A 21674-nucleotide genomic window follows, 5' to 3' on the forward strand; every position below is an offset into this window, starting at 1 on the left:
GCTGGGCACCGGGGATACACAGATTAATAAAACATGGTCTCTCTGGCAAAGAGTTGGCACCCGAGTGGGGAAGGCGGGGATGTAAGCAGTGAAAGAGTCTGAAGCAGCCATGGTACAAGGTACAAAGGTGGAGCCCAGCAGGAATCGCCCAGCCCTGCCGGGGAGGGTCAGGGACCTGCTCCTGGGTTCGGTACACGCGCTCAGAGTGCGGCAATGACCCCTGTCCAATGTGTGCACTCATCTCAAATGGCTCGAAACTTAAATATCGTATTGTTGAAAATCAGACCTTGATCCGACTTCAGGGGTTAAATATTCAATTGGTGATGCGCAGATTAAAATGTGTACACGTTGAAGCACTGAGAAGAAAAGCATTGGATGCGAGAGGACCAAGTGAGAGGGAAACGAGGCAGTGGGTCCTCGCGGCTCCAGGTCTCTCTGGGCAGGGTAAGCTCACACACACCCAGTGTAACCCGAGCCCGGCCCCTCCTCCCCCGCGCGCGCCCGGGCCGGCCGGGCAGGTCAGGGCGGTGCGCTCTGAGTCACCGGAATCTAGGTGGGGCGGGCGTCTCGCGCCCGCGGCCAGCCCCGAGCCGCGTCCTCCAGGAGCCGCCTCCCCGCGGCCTCCTCCCTTTTGTCGCGCTGCCGCCGCTCGAGGGTCACTCTCCGCCGGCGTCCGAGCCCCGCGCGCTCCTCTCCTCTCCGCCACCACCGTCGAGATGCTGGGCTGCGGCCTGGCCTGCGAGCGCTGCAGGTGGATCCTGCCCTTGCTCCTGTTCAGCGCCATCGTTTTCGACATCATCGCGTTGGCCGGCCACGGATGGCTGAAGTCGGACCATGACAGCCAGGAGTCCTCGCTGTGGTGGCGGTGTATCTTACCGAACAACTGCGAAAGCCTCATGGACTATGGTGAGTGCCTCCGCCTCCGTGAAGTCCTCCGGGCGGCTGCTGGGCGAGCGCCGGCGCCCTGGGAGTGCGGAAGTCGCCCTATGAGAATGGACTAAACAGGGTCGAGAAGGGACTGAACAGGGTCGGGGGTAATGGGTGATTCAACAAAAATCTCTTTAGAGCCTAGGTTCATACATCCGAGCCGAACAAAATAAAGCAGCAGCAGCTTTCAGTGGCCAAAACCAGGCTCGACACTGGAAGAAAATGGCCCTAGTTCAAACTACATTTATTCGTAGGGTCTGTCGGTACAGCCAAATTTGATTTCAGCCATTTGAAAAGGGTTTGATGAGTAAATATAATGAACAAAGTATATTTTCTTGGAGACCTACTGAAATTTCTTCCCATTCTGCCACCTATTTTATATTTTAAAATATGAAATATGCCTTATATTTTAAACTGTAAGTATTTAAAATGCGTACCTTCCCTAATGTTGCTGTATTATTCGTTTAACTTGAACTAAGTGAAAGCAGCCCTTCTTCCTTTAAAAAAGCCCTTTAAGTCAAAGTTTCAGCAGTGACGATTTCAATAGATACTGCAGTGTTTAATGCTTCAGGCTAGTTCTTGTTGGAGTGTCTTTTTGGCTTAGGCCAGGCATTGCTGTTTAGAAAACTTTATTTTAATCTGATTTGAAATCTAAAAAGCAAACACATCTTCTACACCAACGAAATGAAGCAGAGTTGACAATTTAATATATCGCAGATAGAGTATTTTATTTTTCCAGCATGGAGGAAGCCTCAGGGACTACCTGTTATTATTACGCGGGACTGGAGAGGAGCTCGCTCTGGGCTGGTACCACCCCCTGCTTTCTCGTAGACGGGAAGAACAGCCGGGGTCTATCGTCATTAGCATTGTGTTAGGGGTCCGGGAGAGGAGAGTTTAAGTATGAGAATAATCAGAAGCTTAAAGCCAACTACTACTGAATGGCGCCTTACCAACTGAGTTTAATAGTTTAAAACTGAGAAAGAAGGCTACCCTGCTTTTTTTTCCCATTCTCTGCTAGGATCTTTGACTTGCCCCGCACCTCCAAAGTGGCCCAGGGCTTCAAACCAAACTTTTTATTTCTGGGACCCTGTATCAGGGGCTTGGTGCTTTATCTTATCTACTGCGGAATTATTTGGAAGTTCTCTCCAAAAATTTACCCCCCAAAGGAGGCATGGTTCTCCTTAGCAGGTAATAAAATGTAAAGACTAAATGGAATTCTTACTTTTCTTAAAGTCTGTGTTTTTCCTCTCTTAAAGCACAAACAACACACCTGCCAGGGTTTGTATTACCCCAAGTCTTTTAGGTTTTCGAAGGGAATAAATTTCTTTGAAATAATATGTCTCTATCTTCAGGTTAAAATGCAACAGAGTTCAGTATCTTGTAGGGGATTTAATAGACTTGCTTAAAACAGGTGTGTTTTTAAACAGACTTTGATAATCGTATCTCACTGCAAAGACTAATACAGACCCAAAGAATATTCAGCGATCCTGGGCACATGAATTAAGAAGGTTAGTGTGCCGGCGGGGAGAAGGGTGCAGGCAGAGCCTAGATCAGCACTATTGCTGGGACATGATCTGGCCTGCACAGCTCTGGCTGTGACCACAGCCCTCTTGTGAAAAACGCACAACGCAGTTTTTATTTTTCTTGATTTGCAGGATGAACTCACCTTCCTAGGGTGTGGCTTTTCTAACCTCAGGCTGATAGAGTGCTTTGATATAGAAGGGAGTAAGCAGGTTTTGTTTGTTTTCTAATTTTTCTAATTTTTTAATTAGACAGGAGTCTAAAGCATTAACTTCTTTTAATTGTAGAGAAAAGACGGATCCAGTGTACAGTTGATGTTTCAATTTGATATAGAAATTGGTCTTTAGAAAAGTTCGGTTTTCCAAGTGAGTCTTGAGGAATCTAGTACTGCCTTTGTGATGCAGCAAGACTGATTTTCATAAGTGGTCGGTGGCTTTCACATTCCAATTTGGTTATTCCGGTGACCTTTGCAAAGATAATCAAGTGCCAAGCATGTGTTAGATGCGGCTTTTGCTCAAGCCCTAGAATCAAATCATGAATCTAGCACCCACTGTCATTAGGTGACCTTGGGAAGAAGAAAACAGCTATGAATTCACCAGGAGAGGTCCATCCCAGGCTATTGAAGTCAAAGATGAGTTGGAGTGATTATTATACTTCCACTCTGTCTCCTGCCATGGACAGTTGGCTAGCTTTGCCTCACAGGGGTAGAAATTGTGTATTCCTATCCCGTAGGTTGATTATCTAGGTGTCTCTGAACTTTTGAGATTTTCAGATAGCTGCAGTTAGGCCTTGCCAAAAACAATACGTTCACATGAGGTCATATTTTATCTAAAATACAGTAAGCAGTTTACACATACTCCCACATATGTACAAACACAACAAGGAGGAAGGTTGATGGCTCTAATTAAAATGATATCTCAATATTGAGAATTAACTGTGTATATCCACTTTTTAAAAAATTCTTGCTATGTGCTAGAAAATAAACCTTGTGATTTACCACTGTAAACTACAGTATTAAGAAAGTATACCTGTTTATTACAAAGTGCTTCACTATCTCTTTTATTTGCTGACATTTGTAAAAATATGTTCATTTTGCTGGCAGGTATCGGCAATAATACTAAATAATAGAGACTTTTTTTTATAAAGGTAAATAGTTCCACAGAATTATGTAAAAAGCAGAATGTTATATTCTTCACTGTCATTAACTTTTTTTTAAAGAATTTCAGATTACCATATCACCTCATTTTTCCTCATCAATGAATCAAATTAAACACTGAATATTTTCTTCTACATAATAGTAACAACTAAATAAATACAAATTCTTGTTTGAATTTTTAAAACAGTCATGGTTTCTAGTCCTCAAAATTGGAAAAGAAAAATCTAGATTTAAACATTGAAATGATCATTCAAATTTCATATATAAAGAAAATGCAAAGTTAGGACTTCCCTGGTGGCACAGTGGTTAAGAATCTGCCTGCCAATGCAGGGGACACGGGTTCGAGCCCTGGTCCGGGAAGATCCCACATGCCGTGGAGCAACTAAGCCCGTGGGCCACAGCTACTGAAGCCTGCGTGCCTAGAGCCCGTGCTCCGCAACAAGAGAAGCCACGGCAATGAGAAGCCTGCGTACTGCAACTAGAGAGAAAGCCTGCGCACAGCAACGAAGACCCAACGCAGCCAAAAATAAATAAATAAATAAATAAAAGAAAATGCTAAATTAAATTTGAATCCATGTTCACAGATAGTATTTTTGCACTCCTGGCACCTTCTTTTACAGTTTTAAGAAAGAGTACATCAGGAGGATATTTTCAGCATCAGAGATGTAGATTTCAAGTCCTAATCAAGCTCCGACTTGTCAGGGTAGAGACTAATGAAGATAAGTTTATGCATAAATTACAGGGACAGTTGAGATGAATTTATGCTCCAAGAATGACGGCGGGGAGTCAGTGTGGCAGCATTGGAGAGCCTTTGCCTTGGATCTGAACTCAGAAGTGCAGAGCCTCATTTTTACCAAAGATACCACATTGAATGTTTTTTACATGAAATCAGCCTTGGATAAGTCAAAGAATCAGGTTAATATAGGAAATATTTTTAGATCATCTAGCCCTATGGTTCTTAAATGTACAAGAAATGAGAAAAATATCAATAAGTGTGAAGTTAATAGTTTTACATTAGCCTAAATTCAACTTAAAGGATTTCAATTTGAGATTATGTTCTTGTGGCTTTTTTGCAGAGGGGCAGGGTCAGGTATTCAAATGCTTTTATTTTATGAAATTAGGCATTAGTAGATAGATTAATCTTTGCGGGCATGTGTTCACATTCGCACATAGTAAAACAAAAAGTTGGACACTCTCAATTGATTTTCATAATTAAAAAAATATATATGTTGATTTATAAAATCTAGACGTCTAGGAACCAGTGATCTTGACCATTTTGCTCCACATTTGCTGCGCTTAGCACTACCAGAGAGCCTCAGTTCCTGATTTGTCTTTTCTCCTTGTAAATGGCCAGAGACTCCTAGACTATTAGAACTAGGAGGGATGAATAGTGCACCTACTCAGGCTTTCTCCAAAGCCCACCTATCAGCATCGCCCGTGGCTGATCTGAACTTCTTCCCTTTGTTCAGCAACTTAACTCAATTTTCTCCACGATGCTATTTGTTTAAAAGTACCTCTCTTACACCGACAAGAGGTGAAATGTGCTCCTCTGTAAATTCTTCTTTCCAGCCTTCTTCCAACGGACAGATTTTCAAACATTTGAGGGTAGATTCCAAATTTGCTGCTAGTTATCTTGTCTGAGTTCACACAGAATTTCCTGTATTTTCCCATCTTCCCGTGTAGGATGGTTTCCCCACTCAGACTTTAAAAGAAGGCCATAAAAGGGTAAAGTTCCATAAAAACCAATGGGAAAGGGTTATCATCTGGCTCAGTTTCAGGGGAAAATGTAGAGCATGTAAAGAATCTCACACCTACTGTGGAATTTCTCCCCAGAGACCCCGGCATCATTCTTCCTTTAAGCCATTCCTTTCCTGCCTTCCAAACCTTCTGCAGAATCATTCTTCCTTTGTCGATTTTTTTGAGGCTTTTCTGAGTCATCCTCCAGATTTTTGCTACTCGTGTGTTACAGACCAGCAGTATCAGCATTATCTGGGAGGTTACTGGATACTCAGCGTCTCAGGCCCCACCTACTGAATTGGAATCTGTATTTTAACAAGGTCCCCAGGTGATTTGTAAGCACTTTTTTTTTTTTTTTCTTATAAAGAGGCTCCAAATTTCACTCTGTATTGGTAAGGAATATTTAAAGGTCAATTTTTAAAAATTATTTATTTATTTAATTTATTTATTTTTGGCTGTGTTGGGTCTTCGTTTCTGTGCATGGGCCTTCTCTAGTTGCGGCGAGCGGGGCCACTCTTCATCGCGGTGCGCAGGCCTCTCACTGCCGCGGCCTGTCTTGTTGTGGAGCACAGGCTCCAGACGCGCAGGCTCAGTAGTTGTGGCTCACGGGCCTAGTTGCTCCGCGGCATGTGGGATCTTCCCAGACCAGGGCTCGAACCTGTGTCCCCTGCATTGGCAGGCAGACTCTCAACCACTGCACCACCAGGGAAGCCCTGTAAGCACTTTTAAGTTTCAGAAGCACTGGCCTGTATTACTGCAGATCTCCTCATTGAATATGCAACAGTCTTTTTGAATATATCATCCACCCATGTTTATATTTATTTGTAGATAGCATCTTTTTTTTTTTGAACGTGGAGTATATATATATATATTTTTATTGGAGTATAATTGCTTTACAATGGTGTGTTAGTTTCTGCTTTATAACAAAGTGAATCAGCTATACATATACATATATCCCCGTATCTCCTCCCTCTTGCATCTCCCTCCCACCCTCCCTATCCCACCCCTCTAGGTGGTCACAAGATAGCATCTTTTTTATTTTTTCAATTATGGTCTTGTCCCATTTTCAGTTCTGCTTGTGTATGACATAAAGAACTTTATAGAAACAATAGGAAGGAATCTGACAAAATCTTGTATTCACTGGGTAGGGCTTTCTGTATTGTTCATAGATGAATCCTTTGTTCTGGAAAGGAACCATCCTCTAGTTGGGTGACAATTTGGAATCTGCAGGGCACTGAGTGGGGCTAGGCCACAGACTGTTTTGGTCAATGTTTGGTGCCCACATGTAAAACTACTGAAGAATGCAGCAAATCCATTAAAAGAAATACTAATTTGGGGTGGAAAAGTAATGACAGTCTCCAAAATATCACCCACGATATAGCAGTAGTGCTCTCCTTGTCTTAAAATAAATGTTTATTTATTTTTTCTTTTCACAAACTTAACTTTGATTTATGGTTTCTAGCTTGATATTCAAGGTATTTATTTATTTTTACTTTTATTGCTCTTTTCTTATCAGTTGCTCTTGCTGGTCTTTTCCCAGCTGTATTTGCCTTGTAACATCATGTTTTAGTATATAATCTCTGGAAAAATGTATAGCATTATCCCTCATACAAAAAACTTAAAAACATTTTTTAGAAAAAACTCGGAATTTCATTAGTAACCAGTGAATGGTTTCCATGTTGTTGACTTAATGTTGAATCTTTGCAAGCAATAGCAAAATCTGATAAGCCATTCATTACCTAAATGGATCTTTAATGAATCTTATCTAAAAGTGGATTTATAATGTTGCTGGTTTCTTTGATAACATAAATTTCTTCAAGTGGTACTTAGAAAATAAACTTAGGACAGAATAAATTATATATATATATATATATATGAAACACCAAATTTATCTTCCCTTAAGAAAACAAAACAAACAAACAACATTCCTGCACAGAAACTCTGTTTACCTGGAGTGCAGCATGCATTTGTGTTCTCAATTCAGAGAAAGATAATTGACAATGAGAATCCTTCCCCAATCCCCTACACACACACACACACACACACACACACACACACACACACACACACACACATTCTGCTTATTTGAATTTAATGATAGTATTTAATTGAATTTAATGATTGGCAGTAACCATGAAAAAAATCTATAGAAATGAGACTATAATTGACAGTAGGTCACATACTGAAAGTTACATGCTGCTTTTTGGCAGTGCTGCAATCTGTCTTTAAAAGGAGATTAATCATCTATCTTAGTTGTTCTCAGATTTTAGTATGGATATAAGAAATACCAGTAAAATGCAGATTAGGAAAGGCAGAAATTTAGTGTATGAAATATTAATGAAGGACAGACTTGTCTTCAGAATGGATGAAGATGGACTGTCTTCAAAGAACTGAGGACCATCTGTTGACGTTGAATCATGAAAGAAGTAGCTTCAAGATAAGTTTTAAAAATTGATGTTTTTCCATTGCGGCTGGTAAATAGGGTACAATTTAGACCAAGGTATAATATAAAAATATAAATATATAGTTCCCAAAGGGTTGGGTAAATTTATAGATATTAGACTCATTCTGGGTGAATAAGAGAGACCAAAGCACTTAGCCTACAGATTTCTCTTAAGTTTTCAAAATGTATGTCATGGAGAATTGCCATGTTGTTAGTCTACGTGGCTGTTGGTTCCCTCCTCAGGCAGAATATTGGGCTGGGAGGACCCTGCTCAGACCTGGCAGGATCCATCTCATCATCTTACAACAAAATAGTCATGGACGTGAGACAGCAGATTGCCTTCCTTGTTATCCATCAGTCAGGACCTTCAAAACCATGTCAAGATTTGTATCTTAAATGATAATTAAGTGAATCAGTGTGGGTGTTTCCACTCTCAAGGAGCAGGTTTTACACGTTCTACTTCCAAGGCAGCCTTTCTCCAGACAGACTGTTGCTTAACTTTCCATTTTGATTTTCTTTAGACTCAGCATTTTAAATAAGGAAGACGCTAATTGAGTTGATTTAACATAACATAGGAAAAGTTCTTAAAATGATCTGTTTATATTTACATTCACCTGTTGGTTTTAGGTTAGGTGAATTGGCTTACTATTTCTTTTATTTAATTCCGTTCAAGTACCTGAAACTAAATGTAAATTACACCTCAGCGGTAATGTCAGCGGAAGCAGTAATAGCAATAATCTAACTTTTTATTAATCTTCCTCAAATAAACAGGTAAAATGATTGATGTTACTCTTTATAGCAACATCATACATCATTTATTTAGCTATACTTTAAAAACCTGAATCTGTGATTGTCAAAGTTTGATTACTAAATATGTTCCCTGTCAGGATGTTTCTCCTGTTTTTATTGAAAACTCACATTCTGCTATACAATTGATCTTCACTGTTTGCATTCCTCTGTATGCTTATATAGCTGTGTTGCCTTTTCATTGAACAGTTTCAAACATGTGAACTCACCTTAAAAGGAAAACTCAGTGTCTGCTTATTGGAATTTAATGATTGTATTTAATTGAATTTAATGATTGGCAGTAGCCATGCAAAAATCTACAGACATGAGACTGTAATTGACAGTGGGTCACATACTGAAAGTTACATGCTCCTTTTTGGCAATGTTGCAGCTACTTTTATGAGAAGATTAATCATCTCTCTTAGTTGTTCTCAAACTTTAGTATAAATGTAAGAAATACCAGTAAAATGCAGATTCCTTTCCAACTCTGATTCAGTATGTCTGGAGGGATGCATAGGAATCCATACTTTTTATAAGCACCACTGATGATTTTGAGTCAGTGGTTTATGGGCTAGACTTCGAGATGGTCTGATTAATTAATGTTCTTTCCAAAGCATGGTCCCTTTTCTCTGGAAAGTTACCTTACTCGAAGGACAAGGCAAAAGTGAGAAAAGAGACTTGCTCAATCTCACATTTTGGCTTTATCCATGTCTATTTTAAAATAAAACATTTCTATTTTACCTTGGTCTTACTGATCTCACAGGAAGACCAAGACGTGGAGGAAAGTAATAAAAATTCTAAACATAAAACTAGGCCCACTCAGGTTACTGTCATGCCGCCATCCTGACCAGTGCCACTAAGGGGTAGTTTGTGTGAAAACATGGTATTTGAGCATGTAAAAAACATTGAGCATGTGTCGTTTCCTTAATTACCTATTATACCCCAGTCATCCCTGAATCTAGATGAAGATTTGGAGGGAGTGTGGAGGCTAGAGAAGGGAACAGGGGAGCTCAGCCCAGGTTTGTCTCTAACAGTTGAAGATGTAAACATGCAGTGGAGAACTGAGGAAGAGTCTTCATGTGACAGTGTAGAACCTTGAAAACGTCGAATAAAGTGAAAACTTGAGGTACTGGAGAAAGCCATAGGAATACATGAGGACATTTTTGAACAGAGAGGGCTGGAGAATTAATAGCTCCGTGACTTTTCACACAAGAGCTCTCAACCTCACAGTAATCTTTAAAGAAGGCATTTTAGCCTTGGTTAACAGATGAGCAGCCCGACATGGCTAATAGGTAATAGAGGCAGGGTATAAACGAGGGCGAGCTGGCTCCCAAGCCCTTGTTCTTTCTGCTAGTCCTTATCTTTGTCTAACATTGACCAGTCCAGTGACCCAAAATTAAGTGAGGATATGTTTGCCAGCCAAGCTCCGTTAAAGCTGGAGTAAAACCAGTGCCGAGGTACACGCAGCTCTCCTTTTCAAATGCAATAAAGAGAAATAGGTTAAGGTTGCATGTTCATCCATCAATGAATGAGTGGGTAAACATAATGTGGGCTATCCATACAATAGAATAATTATTGGTCATAAAAAGGAATGCAGTCCTAATCCATGCTGCTCCAACATGAGTGAACCTTGAAATCATTATGCTAAGTGAAAGTGTAAGACAGTCACAAAGGCCACATAGTATATAATTCCGTTTATATGAAATGTCCAGAATAAGCAAATTTATAGAGACAGAAAGTAGACCAGAAGCTGAAGGAAGGGGGGGGGGAGGGGGAGGGGGAGGGGGAGGGGGGGGACTGCTAACGGACATGGGGTTTCTTTTCGGGGTGATGAAAATTTTGGAATTGTAAGTGGTGATGGTTGCACAACCCTGTGAATAGAGTGAAAACTACTGAATTGTACTCTTTAAATGGATGAATTTTCTAGTATGTAAATTATATCTTAAAAAAAAAAAAAAAAAAGGAGTCCTGTTCTGGATTCAGACAGTCTGGAAATCAAACTTGGCTGCCAGCTGTGTGGCTATGGGCAGGTTATCTGGACTCTCAAAGGCTTAGTATAATCTCACTTCTAAAATAGAAATGATAACAGAGTGTGAACCTTAAAAAGTTATTGTGAGGATTCAGGTTGCTAAGACATGGCGGGTTCTTAGCCCAGTGCCTGGCACAGAGCGATTACTTCCTACATGTCAGTTACTACCTCTAGAGAGAAGGTTGTGTGGGAAGAGATTTTACAAATCAGTGCAGTTTGAACAATATGAACTATTGGCTGGAATCCTTAGCTTGGGAGTCATGACTCTTCTCTTCTCATAGGGGCAGAGCAGAATGACCCAGGGCTAGAGCTGCCCATGTAGATCTTCAAGCCTAGAACTCAATTTCCGCCTCATTCTTATTGTTTTTAGGGCCCATGTCAATAATTGAGAATTATTGTGCAATAAATTCTGAATACTTCACAAGTTAAAATTTAGGCAAAAATTTAGAAATGTTGTTTGCACCTAAACTTGTTATAAAAAGCACAGCTACTTTACAATTAAATTGTTTTATTTTGTATCTCTGCCTAGTCATAAGTACTATGAGTTTTCAATAATTATTTTTGCATGGGACCAAACCTTAATATGGAACAAAGATCCTTTTAAAGGTATTTGAAACAGTTCCTGAAGAGATTGTAATTTGGATTGTTCCATAGTAAAAATGTTGTTTATTGTGGTCATGTTATAGTAGAACTTGAGTGACTCTAAATTTTAAATATACCTGTTTATATGCCAGTTTATTAAATGAGATACAGTTTAATGTAGTTTACTTTTCATTTCGGAGGTATAAACATTTGCCCCAAAACCGAGGGGATAAGGCATTACTGCATATCAGTATGTTAATGACCTACCTATAAATTGCCTATTCTTCCCTTAAAATATGGAGATGCTTAAGTATTGTCTAAAGAAAAACTGTTCTTCCACCCAAATACAATTAGTAGAAAGAAAAAAAAACCCGATTGATGCTTTGATAAGTAATTTTTAAATCTGGCTTGTCTGTCTTACTAATTGCTGTTTCTTTCTTGTAGCGTGGGGAAAGGCAGCTGCCGCCTTGCTCGTCTGTGGCTTCATCATCCTGCTGATCTGTTTCATCCTTTCTTTCTTTGCCCTCTGCGGATCCCAAATGCTTGTCCTCCTGAGAATGATTGGAGGCCTCCTGGCCCTGGCTGGTAAGACTGTGCGCCAGCAATCCTTTCTTCCTATCTGCAGTGGACATCAATATAATAATGTCCACGCCACAAAGAAGATCTCTGACAATACAGTTCCTGATCTGTTCTCGCAAGATGTGTCACCAAAGGCAGAAGTAACAGAGGAGAGATGTATTTTAAGAGCTGGATCCCTTTTATCCTCTGCCTGAGACAGCGTTCCATGCCCCCCATCCAAGTGAGGAAGGTTGCCACTCTACCTGCTGCTATCTCTTGTAGATGACCCCATGTCCTTGACACCCCTGCCCCGAGGGACCAGGGCTGGAAGTGCAGTGTCTCCATAGTGGTCCCAGGCTGGCCTCCCATGAGCCCCATGCCTGAGGGGACTGGAATGTCCCTGAACCATTGCACTTGTTGAAGGCGTTCTGCAATCTTAGGATGTGGTGGGTCACAGAAGGGTTTTCTGCAGTGGAATGGGGGATCTGGGAGGGGCCAGATCTGGAACTGCCTCTTTGCCGCTTACAGCCAGGGTTGGGGAATGGGAAACTTAGTGATGCAGCTGGGTGGGGCTTGGAGAGAACATTTATTAAGGGAATATAAGAACTAGGAATCTAGGAGCATGAATCTAGAGGCAAGAATTATTTGAAATTTTAGGTGGGCACCTCGCAGTAGGGAAGTCTGCCAAAGGAGCAGGACCCCAGCCACAGAGCTGGATTTAGATGCACATCTGGATTTCCTGAGGAGGGGAAAGAAGAAGATGCTGATAAGGGCAAAGCGAGGCGGCCATAGGCCATTTCTCAAGCTACCAACTTAGGCTCATGGAACCAAAGCCGAAATCCAGCCACAGACCTGGGGTATAAATACAAAGTGAGCATTTGGTTTTGGAAACAAGTCAGAAGCCTTGTAACTAGAGGGGTCCATAGGATCAAGCCTGAGTCTGAGTGGGACCACTGTGCGCAGGGTTCCCTGAGTACAAAGAAGGTGATGGCAGGCTCTAGGGCAGGATAAGTGAGGAGCAAAAAGGCTCTGGCTGGGAGGAAGGAGGCAGCCTCCGAGAACTGGCCAGTGCAGGTCTAACCATCCCCTGTACATTTAAACATGTCTCTTGATTCAAAATAAAGTTTACTCGAGTGTTCCTCATGTTTCAAACTTTGCTTTTGGAATAATATTTTAGAATCAGAAATGGCTAGGAATCACAAAACATATGAGGAATCTTGTTGAATCCCACCTCCACTTTTATTTGGTGTTTTGTAGTTCAAATTTACAAGACCTTATCAAAGAAACAATTTGATGTAGCTTCCTATCACATGTCTTAGAAGACTAGGTAGATGCCTATACAAATCACCATTAGAAATAACACTATGACATTAACGTTCATTGAAAAATCCTTTAGGACCCATCAATTCCACTTCTAAGTATATATCCAAAAGAACCAAAAGCAGGGATTTGAATAGGTACTTGTACGTCCATGTTCATAGCAGCATTATTCACAATAGCCAAAAGGTGGAAACAACCCAAGTGTTCATCAGCAGATAAATATATAAACAAAATGTAGTCTATACATACAATGGAATATCATTCAGCCATAAAAAGGAATGAAATTTTGATGTGAGCTACAACATGGACGGACCTTGAAAACATTATGCTGAAAGAAATAAGGTAGATATAGAAGGACGAATATTTTATGATTTCACTTGTATGAAGTACCTGGAATAGGCAAATTCAGAGAGACAGAAAATCGATTAGAGGTTACCAGCAGCCGAGGGGAGGGGGTAATGGGTACATATTGTGGATGTTGAAAATGTTTTAGGTATGGATAGTGGTGATGATAACACAACATTGTGAATGTATTTAATGCCACTGAATCGAACACTTAGCAAATGGTTAAAATGATAAATATTATGTTGAATATATTTTGCCAAAATTAAAAGAAATCCTAGTAAAACTCTTCTGTCCACCTTAACATTAAAACATTAAGATCTAGTAATTGCCATCTCTAGCTAACAGGGTTGCAGGAGTTATTGTAAAAAAAACTCGTTCTGTTGAGTTTCGCTAGATAAACAGCTGAACTGTCCTGCTTAATCCTGTGTTCTCATTTTACAATTTAATTCTCCTCTTCTCCTTCAGAGTTGGACAAGTGGAATGGGAAATGTTTAATAGAAAAATAAAAAGCCTAGAAATCTCAATATATTTTTAGTGGTAATAATGTTGAATAAGCCCTACTTGATTTTTAAGATATATTTCATAACAATTATTTTTAATTTGATGTATATTATTGGGTTAAAATCAGAATAATTGAACACCAATACAATTTAGATTTTGTAAAAATTGATCCAGACCATTACAAGAACTTTATGTGATGAACCAAAATGGGTAAATAACAATGTTTAACATTTATTACTAGGCATATTAGAGAAAAATACAGAGAAGTGTTCCTTTTGTGTCATACACAATGATTTGCAGAAAATGACAAACTTAACTAGTGAGAGTTTGTTACTTAAACTAGACAGGAAGCGGGACTTCCCTCGTGGTCCAGTGGGTAAGACTCTGCACTCCCAGTGCAGGGGGCCCGGGTTTGATCCTTGGTGGGGGAACTAGATCCCACATGCATGCCGCAACTAAGAGTTCGCATGTTGCAACTAAGAAGTCCACATGCCACAACTAAGAGTCCGCATGCCACAACTGAAAAAAAAAGATCCTGCATGCCGCAACTAAGACCTGGTGCAGCCAAAATAAATAAATAAATAAATATTTAAAAATAAAGTAGACAGGAACCAGAGAAATATTTAAGATCTGCACCAAGATTGCCCTTCATAAGTTGCCAAAGAAGAACATTTTAAGTTGGGAAATAGAAGCAACAAATCAAGATGTGGAAACATCTACAGTCTTTCTAGTAATTAAAAAAAAAAAAAAAGAAAAGAAAACTAGTTAAGGGTATATCTGTGGAGCTAGTAGAAAAAAATTAAGGTGAAAGAAAAGTGGTGGTGAGGACTATTCACTCCCTGACATACTCCTCGGAGCACAGCCAGCTCATTCCTCTTTGTGAAGAGTAGCGTCTGAGTGTCACAGAGCTAAAATCTGCTTATACCCAAAGTCATGGCAATGCACATACTAAATACTAGGTAAAAAATGCATAGCATAGCATAGCATAGCATGTGTATACTCATTAGAGCTTTATAGAATTATGCATGTTCATTAAAAAGACTACAAAATAGATTTAATAAATTCCTTTTATTTTTAAGCAATGTAAATTGTTAATACATGATTAATAATAATTGTAATAATGTGACTCATATCAAAGAGTTTAGAAATTTTTTTGACATATGTTTTCCTTCCCGTATCTTCCCTTTCACTTTTTAAAGCACTGTGGTTATTCCCCTCTTTTACTTCTATTCCCCCAGGCTGGAATGCTCTTCTTCCTGCCCTCCATCTCTTCATTTCTATTTATTCTTCAGATTCCCCCTTCCTCTGCAGGCTTTTCTGCTGATTCTCCCATTGATCATTCGCATCATTGATTCATTGTTTTATTTAGTCATTTATTTACTGAATGAACATTCCTCTATCTGTGTCTGTGTGTGCATACACACAGACATATGTATATGTACATATATGTTTTATTTTGCTAACACTGATAATATTAACTTATGTTTGGCACAGGAAAAGCAAAGATGAAAAAGTAGGCTCTCCTCTACCCTCTTGCTTTCTGTTGCACACCACAATTCAGCACGTTTTACTTTAGTATATATAATGCTTACATAGGTACATGGATCTCTAATTTTCTGTCTGTATTTCATATACTCAGTATTCTACTCAGTGCCAGGTATCTCTGACACACAATATTCAGTCATCTTTTTTGGCTTATGATTAACTAGACTCCCCCAGCCCCTTTTATCAGCATTATTTAGGTGGATTTAATACTTATTTTAAGGCAAAAATGTTGTGGAAGAGGAAATAATCTGTTGTTACCATGCATTCATTCATTCATACATTCATACTTTGTATTTTTTTTTTTTCCTTCCTTTTAGCTGTGTTCCAGATCATCTGCCTGATAATTTACCCTGTGAACTACAACCAGACCTTTCAGCTTTCTAAAAACGCTGGTATCACTTACATCTATAACTGGGCCTACGGCTTTGGGTGGGCGGCCACGATTATCCTGACTGGCTGTGCCTTCTTCTTCTGTTGCCTCCCCAACTATGCAGATGACCTGCTGGGCAATGCCAAGCCCAGGTACTTCTACACATCTCCTTAAGGTGGGGAATGAACAGAAGAACATCGCTGCTGCTGAGATGGATTCCAGAGAAAGAAACTGTTTCCCCCGGAATCCTTTGAACCTATGTTTGGGGCAGTGTTCATATCATTAAACTATAGTCAAAATGCTAAAATACTTTGGGAGAGAATATTTCTTAACTAGTTTTAGGGTTTCATAGTCATCTTTTATCTATGATTTGTAGAGTTAAACAAGACTGACTTCTTTTAACTAATTACCTAATTACTAATATGCCAGTGTTTCCTTATATCTAGCCATACCATTTATACTGCATTTGTAAAAGAATATGAGAATGAAACTAACCACATAATTTATAAGGTAAAAATGAGAAGGCTTCAGAGATTTGAGTAATCTGATCAGGTTTCTGTTTTTCCCAGATGGAATGAACTGGGTCTATTAAGGACTAAGGAGAAGAGGAAGATATTGGTAAAAATTGCCAGTGACCAAATATTCTAAAAGAAATGCAAAAAATAAATATTTTTTCAAGCCTTCAGCTATTTAAAGAAGCAAAATCGTTTCCTAAATGCATATCATTTGTGAGCATTTCTAATTAACATCATGAATAATTGATTTGCGGCTAAGCTTCCCGTTAACTTGATATGGCATCTAGGGAAGTATTCTTTCATGGCCAAAGCCTGTTGCAGTAGTAAGGCCTCCCTAAGTAGTGAAATCTTAAGATGAAATTTTCTCTTTTAAAGTGGTTTGTAGGGTTGGGGTGTGGTAAATTGCTACTAATAATTCTATGCTGTTTGGTGTCTATATGTTCTAGACTAGGGTAGACTGGATTAAAAGATGGACTGGTCTAATTCGTCGTAACCTCTAGGTAGGATTAGGTTGTTCAGTAAACCATTAGGAGGGCCATTCCCATCACAAAAGTAACATTAAAACAGCCTAAAGAGAAGAAATGGCTTGAATTTTTCATCTTAGGCTTGACCAGGCTCTAATCATGTAGACACAGCTTCTGATAGATTGCAGCTGTAAGCAAAAACTCAAATACGGTTAAAAACCTGGTTTCCCTTGGTAAACAGATTAAAAATATCTGAGGTAAAACATGCAACAGGAGAATTCAGGGATGTGGGATTTCTCTGAATGGCAAATATGATATATCACATGGATTTTTTAAAAAAATATTTGTACTTAAGTAATGAAAACCAATTCATTTTATGTAACAAATTATTATCTTGTAAGTTGTAAAAATAAGCAGTTGCAGTTTTCATTATGAATTTTTCCCAATAAACCAGGTGTTCTAATCTTGTTTCTAGTTTGCAGTTTATTTGGTTTTGCTTCTTAGCCCCCGCTCCCCGCCCTCCACCGCCAATCTGAGGAAGGGGATTTTTTTTTTAACATCTTTATTGGAGTATAATTGCTTTACAATGTTCTGTTGGTTTCTGCTGTATAACAAAGTGAATCAGCTATACATATACATATATCTCCATATCCCCTCCCTCTTGCATCTCCCTCCCACCCTCCATATCCCACCCCTCTAGGTGGTCACAAAGCACCGAGCTGATCTCCCTGTGCTATGCGGTTGCTTGCCACTAGCTATCTATTTTACATTTGGTAGTGTATATATGTCCATGCCACTCTCTCATTTCGTCCCAGCTTACCCTTCCCCCTCCCCGTGTCCTCAAGTCCATTCTCTACATCTGCGTCTTTATTCCTGTCCTACCCCTAGTTTCTTCAGAACCATTTTTTTTTTCTTAGATTCCATATATATGTGTTAGCATACGGTATATGTTTTTCTCTTTCTGATTTACTTCACTCTGTATGACAGACTCTAGGTCCATCCACCTCACTACAAATAACTCAATTTCCTTTTTTTTATGGCTGAGTAATATTCCATTGTATATATGTGCCACATCTTCTTTATCCATTCATCTGTCAATGGACACTTAGGTTGCATCCATGTCCTGGCTATTGTAAATAGTGTTGCAATGAACATTGTGGTACATGACTCTTTGAATTATGGTTTTCTAAGGGTCTATGCCCAGTAGTGGGATTGCTGGGTCATATGGTAGTTCTATTTTTAGTTTTTTAAGGAACCTCCATACTGTTCTCCATAGTGGCTGTATCAGTTTACATTCCCACCAATAGTGCAAGAGGATTCCCTTTTCTCCACACCCTCTCCAGCATTTATTGTTTATAGATTCTTTGATGATGGCCATTCTGACTGGTGTGAGCTGATACCTCACTGTAGTTTTAATTTGCATTTCTCTAATGATTAGTGATGTTGAGCATCCTTTCATGTGTTTGTTGGCAATCTGTATATCTTCTTTGGAGAAATGTCTATGTAGGTCTTCTGCCCACTTTTGGATTGGGTTGTTTGTTTTTTTGATATTGAGCTGCATGAGCTGATTGTAAATTTTGGAGATTAATCCTTTGTCAGTTGCTTCATTTGCAAATATTTTCTCCCATTCTGAGGGTTGTCTTTTCGTCTTGTTTATGGTTTCCTTTGCTGTGCAAAAGCTTTTAAGTTTCATTAAGTCCCATTTGTTTACTTTTGTTTTTATTTCCATTTCTCTAGGAGGTGAGTCAAAAAGGATCTTGCTGTGATTTATGTCATAGAGTGTTCTGCCTATGTTTTCCTCTAAGTTTTATAGTGTCTGGCCTTACATTTAGGTCTTTAATCCATTTTGAGTTTATTTTTGTGTATGGTGTTAGGGAGTGCTCTAATTTCATTCCTTTACATGTAGCTGTCTAGTTTTCCCAGCACCACTTATTGAAGAGACTGTCTTTTCTCCATCGTATATTCTTGCCTCCTTTATCAAAGATAAGGTGACCATATGTGCGTGGGTTTATCTCTGGGCTTTCTATCCTGTTCCATTGATCTATATATCTGTTTTTGTGCCAGTACCATACTGTCTTGAATACTGTAGCTTTGTAGTAGTCTGAAGTCCGGGAGCCTGATTCCTCCACCTCTGTTTTTCTGTCTCAAGATTGCTTTGGCTATTCGGGGTCTTTTATGTTTCCATACAAATTGTGAAATTTTTTGTTCTAGTTCTGTGAAAAATGTCATTGGTAGTTTGATAGGGATTGCATTGACTCTGTAGATTGCTTTGGGTAATATAGTCATTTTCACAATGTTGATTCGGGAAGGGGATTTTTAAAAGATGTTTTGAGTGGGGTAGTAAGAACAGTGGATAAAATGAAAAGTTGCTTTTATCATTTTCAAGTTGTAAGGGTCCTGCTCATTTTAGGTGAGCATAAAAAAAACAAGTTTTGAATGAACTTTAATGGATTCTAGTAGTCTACTCCCTGAACTTCTTCCTCCATGACCAATACCCAGGACACAGATATCAAACAGTATTTATCCAGTGCTGCCACCATAGGGAATGGACCAAGAGCTTTCTGGTAGGTCCAGACACCCGGGAACATTAGTGTGGTTTAGTTGATGGTTCTCCTATCTTCCGCGGCACAGCTTCCTGCTTGAGATGGGATCTTCTTCCATTCAGGTCATGGGACTGCAAGCAGTCTCTTTACTTCTTTTCCTCTCGTCCATCTTCCATTTGCCGGTTGATAGGTTTTTTTTCCACGATGGCTCGTAGGTGAATTCTCCTCTGGTGTATATAAATGTGAAGAAGTGTTGCAGAGTAGCATGGTGGGAGAAAGAGGATATTTCTTCTTAGTGCTTCTGTTGGCCAGTTGGTCCTTGGCAGTGACTTTTTCTTCCACGCGTTTCAAAATTTGAGGTGAACGTTTCTCATCATAAATCCACAAGGATCTGGTCTGGGTGATTGTTTACACCAAAATTAAAACGGGGTTTGAAGTGATCATTAACAATGTTTAAAATGCCATCTTTTAAAATAATTGCATAGCTAATTCAAGAAGATAATGGATATCTAGAGATTCAGAAACTGGGTCTCCCATTAGACATGAAAATGACTCTCAAATACAGGTCCTCTAAAGCAAGCACTTTTGTCTTTGGATTTTTTTCCCTTCCAACTTTCTTCTTCCCCTCCTAAACAAGTAACACACTAGATCCTAATGATGCACATTTAGGAAAAATACAGCTTCCTGGAATCCATGGTCTGTACTAACAGAAACATTTCTACTGGAATGTTTGTGACAAAGACAGAGGAAGCATCATTACTTTGGTTAAAATGTTCCGCTTCTTTCAGCCTTGTTCCAGCATAGAGATCCTCCATTCCTTGTTAGTTCACGTTCATTAGGACAGAAACCTTTCTGTCATAAACAGAGCAGGAGAATTCCAGGGAATTCTGGAAAGTAATGGAGAATTTGACTGAGAAGCCATCTGAGGACTAACAATGCATTGCATGAGATTTCCCATGATTAAGCCAAGCTGGTTTCTAGCTCTGTAATTATATTGAGTCCCCAACCTTTAAACAAGCAGTTCTAGGTTCCCAAACAATCATCTCACGCTCCCACTGTAAGTAGTCAGATATGCCAAGTGCCATTTAATGTGTCTAGGACTTTGAGGTCTCACACAAAGTAACTATGGAGTGTAATTACTTTTAGCTTCAAAACCATACATTGCAGGGCTGACATTAAAGTTTGATAGGCTTTCCTTTCTTAAGAGAATTAAAACAATGGAAAAATATAGTCATAATAACTTCATTAGGTTGATTTTTGCTACAAACTCCTGCTGTCAGTCCTATTAATATAATAAACAAATGCTGAATCGACTTCTTTTGTTTTCCTAGGAAGACCTGAAAAGGGCATATTTGAATCTCATCCCATCGTTGGCTCTTGCTAGCTATGCAGGAGTTTATAGCTTTAGTGGTTTACCACCCCATGTGTTTCATAACCTCATCTGTAAAATGATTGCAATGATCCTTTTTCCTTCAGAATTCTCTGATTCAGTGTGTTTGTATGTGTAGCTGCTCATTTATTAATTTACTCAAATATTGTTGGGCAAAGGAAAAATGGTAAAGTGATGCTATTTTTTGGTGTGTTTTTTCAAGTTGATTTTCATAACTAGAGACAATGATTAACATCTTTTTAATACTGTGATGGAATTTTTTTCTTTAATTGAAAATTAAAGAATATTCCTTTCATTGGAAGATCTACTAAATAAGTGTATACAGACTCTATCATAAGCATAAGGAACCCTGAAGCCTAGAAGAAAATCTTTATATTCCACGGAGCTTCTGATTCAAGATGGTGGAATGGACTCTTTTAATAATCACTTCTGACCAGGATAGAAAAAAGTGTAGAATAGTAAACAAGTGCCAGAGGAAATAAATCCATAACCAAAGAGGGATGTATCAGCTGACCATAGATTCTGTAAGATTTCTGGAAGATGAAAAATGAGTGACATTGTCAACATAGCACTGGAGCTGCCACCCAGAATAAACTCAAGCTGGCCATCAGGCAAGTAACAGCTGTGCTGCTTGTTAAGTGCCAAAGAAGTGCCAAGCCTGACGTTGGCAGGGAAAAGTAGGACTGGGAAAGGATGAGGGTGTAAATCAGGGGGATTAGTTAGAGGTCTGCCCCATGAGGAGTTCGCCAGTTGGCCTGGCCTCCCATGCCCCCACCAGGCTGCCACCTGAAACTTACAGAGTGAAAGAACCCAAAGATGATGGTCATGCTTCCTAAATAGCATGCTCTAAGTGCTTCCCATGCACTAACCCACGTAAACCTGGCCTAGACCCTCTGATATGAACTTAATGATCTTAACTGTTCAGAGAAGAAATGGAAGCAC

The 21674-nt window shown here is 39.4% G+C and overlaps 1 protein-coding gene across 1 annotated transcript; it reads left to right on the forward strand.

Moving 5' to 3' along the window:
* The first annotated feature begins 542 nt into the window (after positions 1–542).
* Positions 543–17269, forward strand: PERP (p53 apoptosis effector related to PMP22). The gene is made up of 3 exons (XM_061206962.1): positions 543–906; positions 11626–11766; positions 15768–17269. The coding sequence occupies exons 1-3, from the start codon at positions 717–719 to the stop codon at positions 15992–15994; spliced, it is 558 nt and encodes a 185-aa protein (XP_061062945.1). The 5' UTR covers positions 543–716; the 3' UTR covers positions 15995–17269.
* The last annotated feature ends 4405 nt before the right edge of the window (positions 17270–21674 follow it).

This window comes from Eubalaena glacialis, chromosome 12 (genome assembly GCF_028564815.1).
Source record: "Eubalaena glacialis isolate mEubGla1 chromosome 12, mEubGla1.1.hap2.+ XY, whole genome shotgun sequence".
Taxonomy (NCBI): Eukaryota; Metazoa; Chordata; class Mammalia; order Artiodactyla; family Balaenidae; genus Eubalaena; species Eubalaena glacialis.

What these genes read in the sequence shown, in the direction of transcription:
- PERP (XM_061206962.1), top strand. Translation starts at nt 717, where the DNA reads ATGCTGGGCTGCGGCCTGGCCTGCGAGCGCTGCAGGTGGATCCTGCCC. An exon ending in CGAAAGCCTCATGGACTATG is followed by an intron (nt 907 to 11,625) that starts GTGAGTGCCTCC and finishes TCTTTCTTGTAG; the next exon opens with CGTGGGGAAAGGCAGCTGCC. An exon ending in AGGCCTCCTGGCCCTGGCTG is followed by an intron (nt 11,767 to 15,767) that starts GTAAGACTGTGC and finishes CCTTCCTTTTAG; the next exon opens with CTGTGTTCCAGATCATCTGC.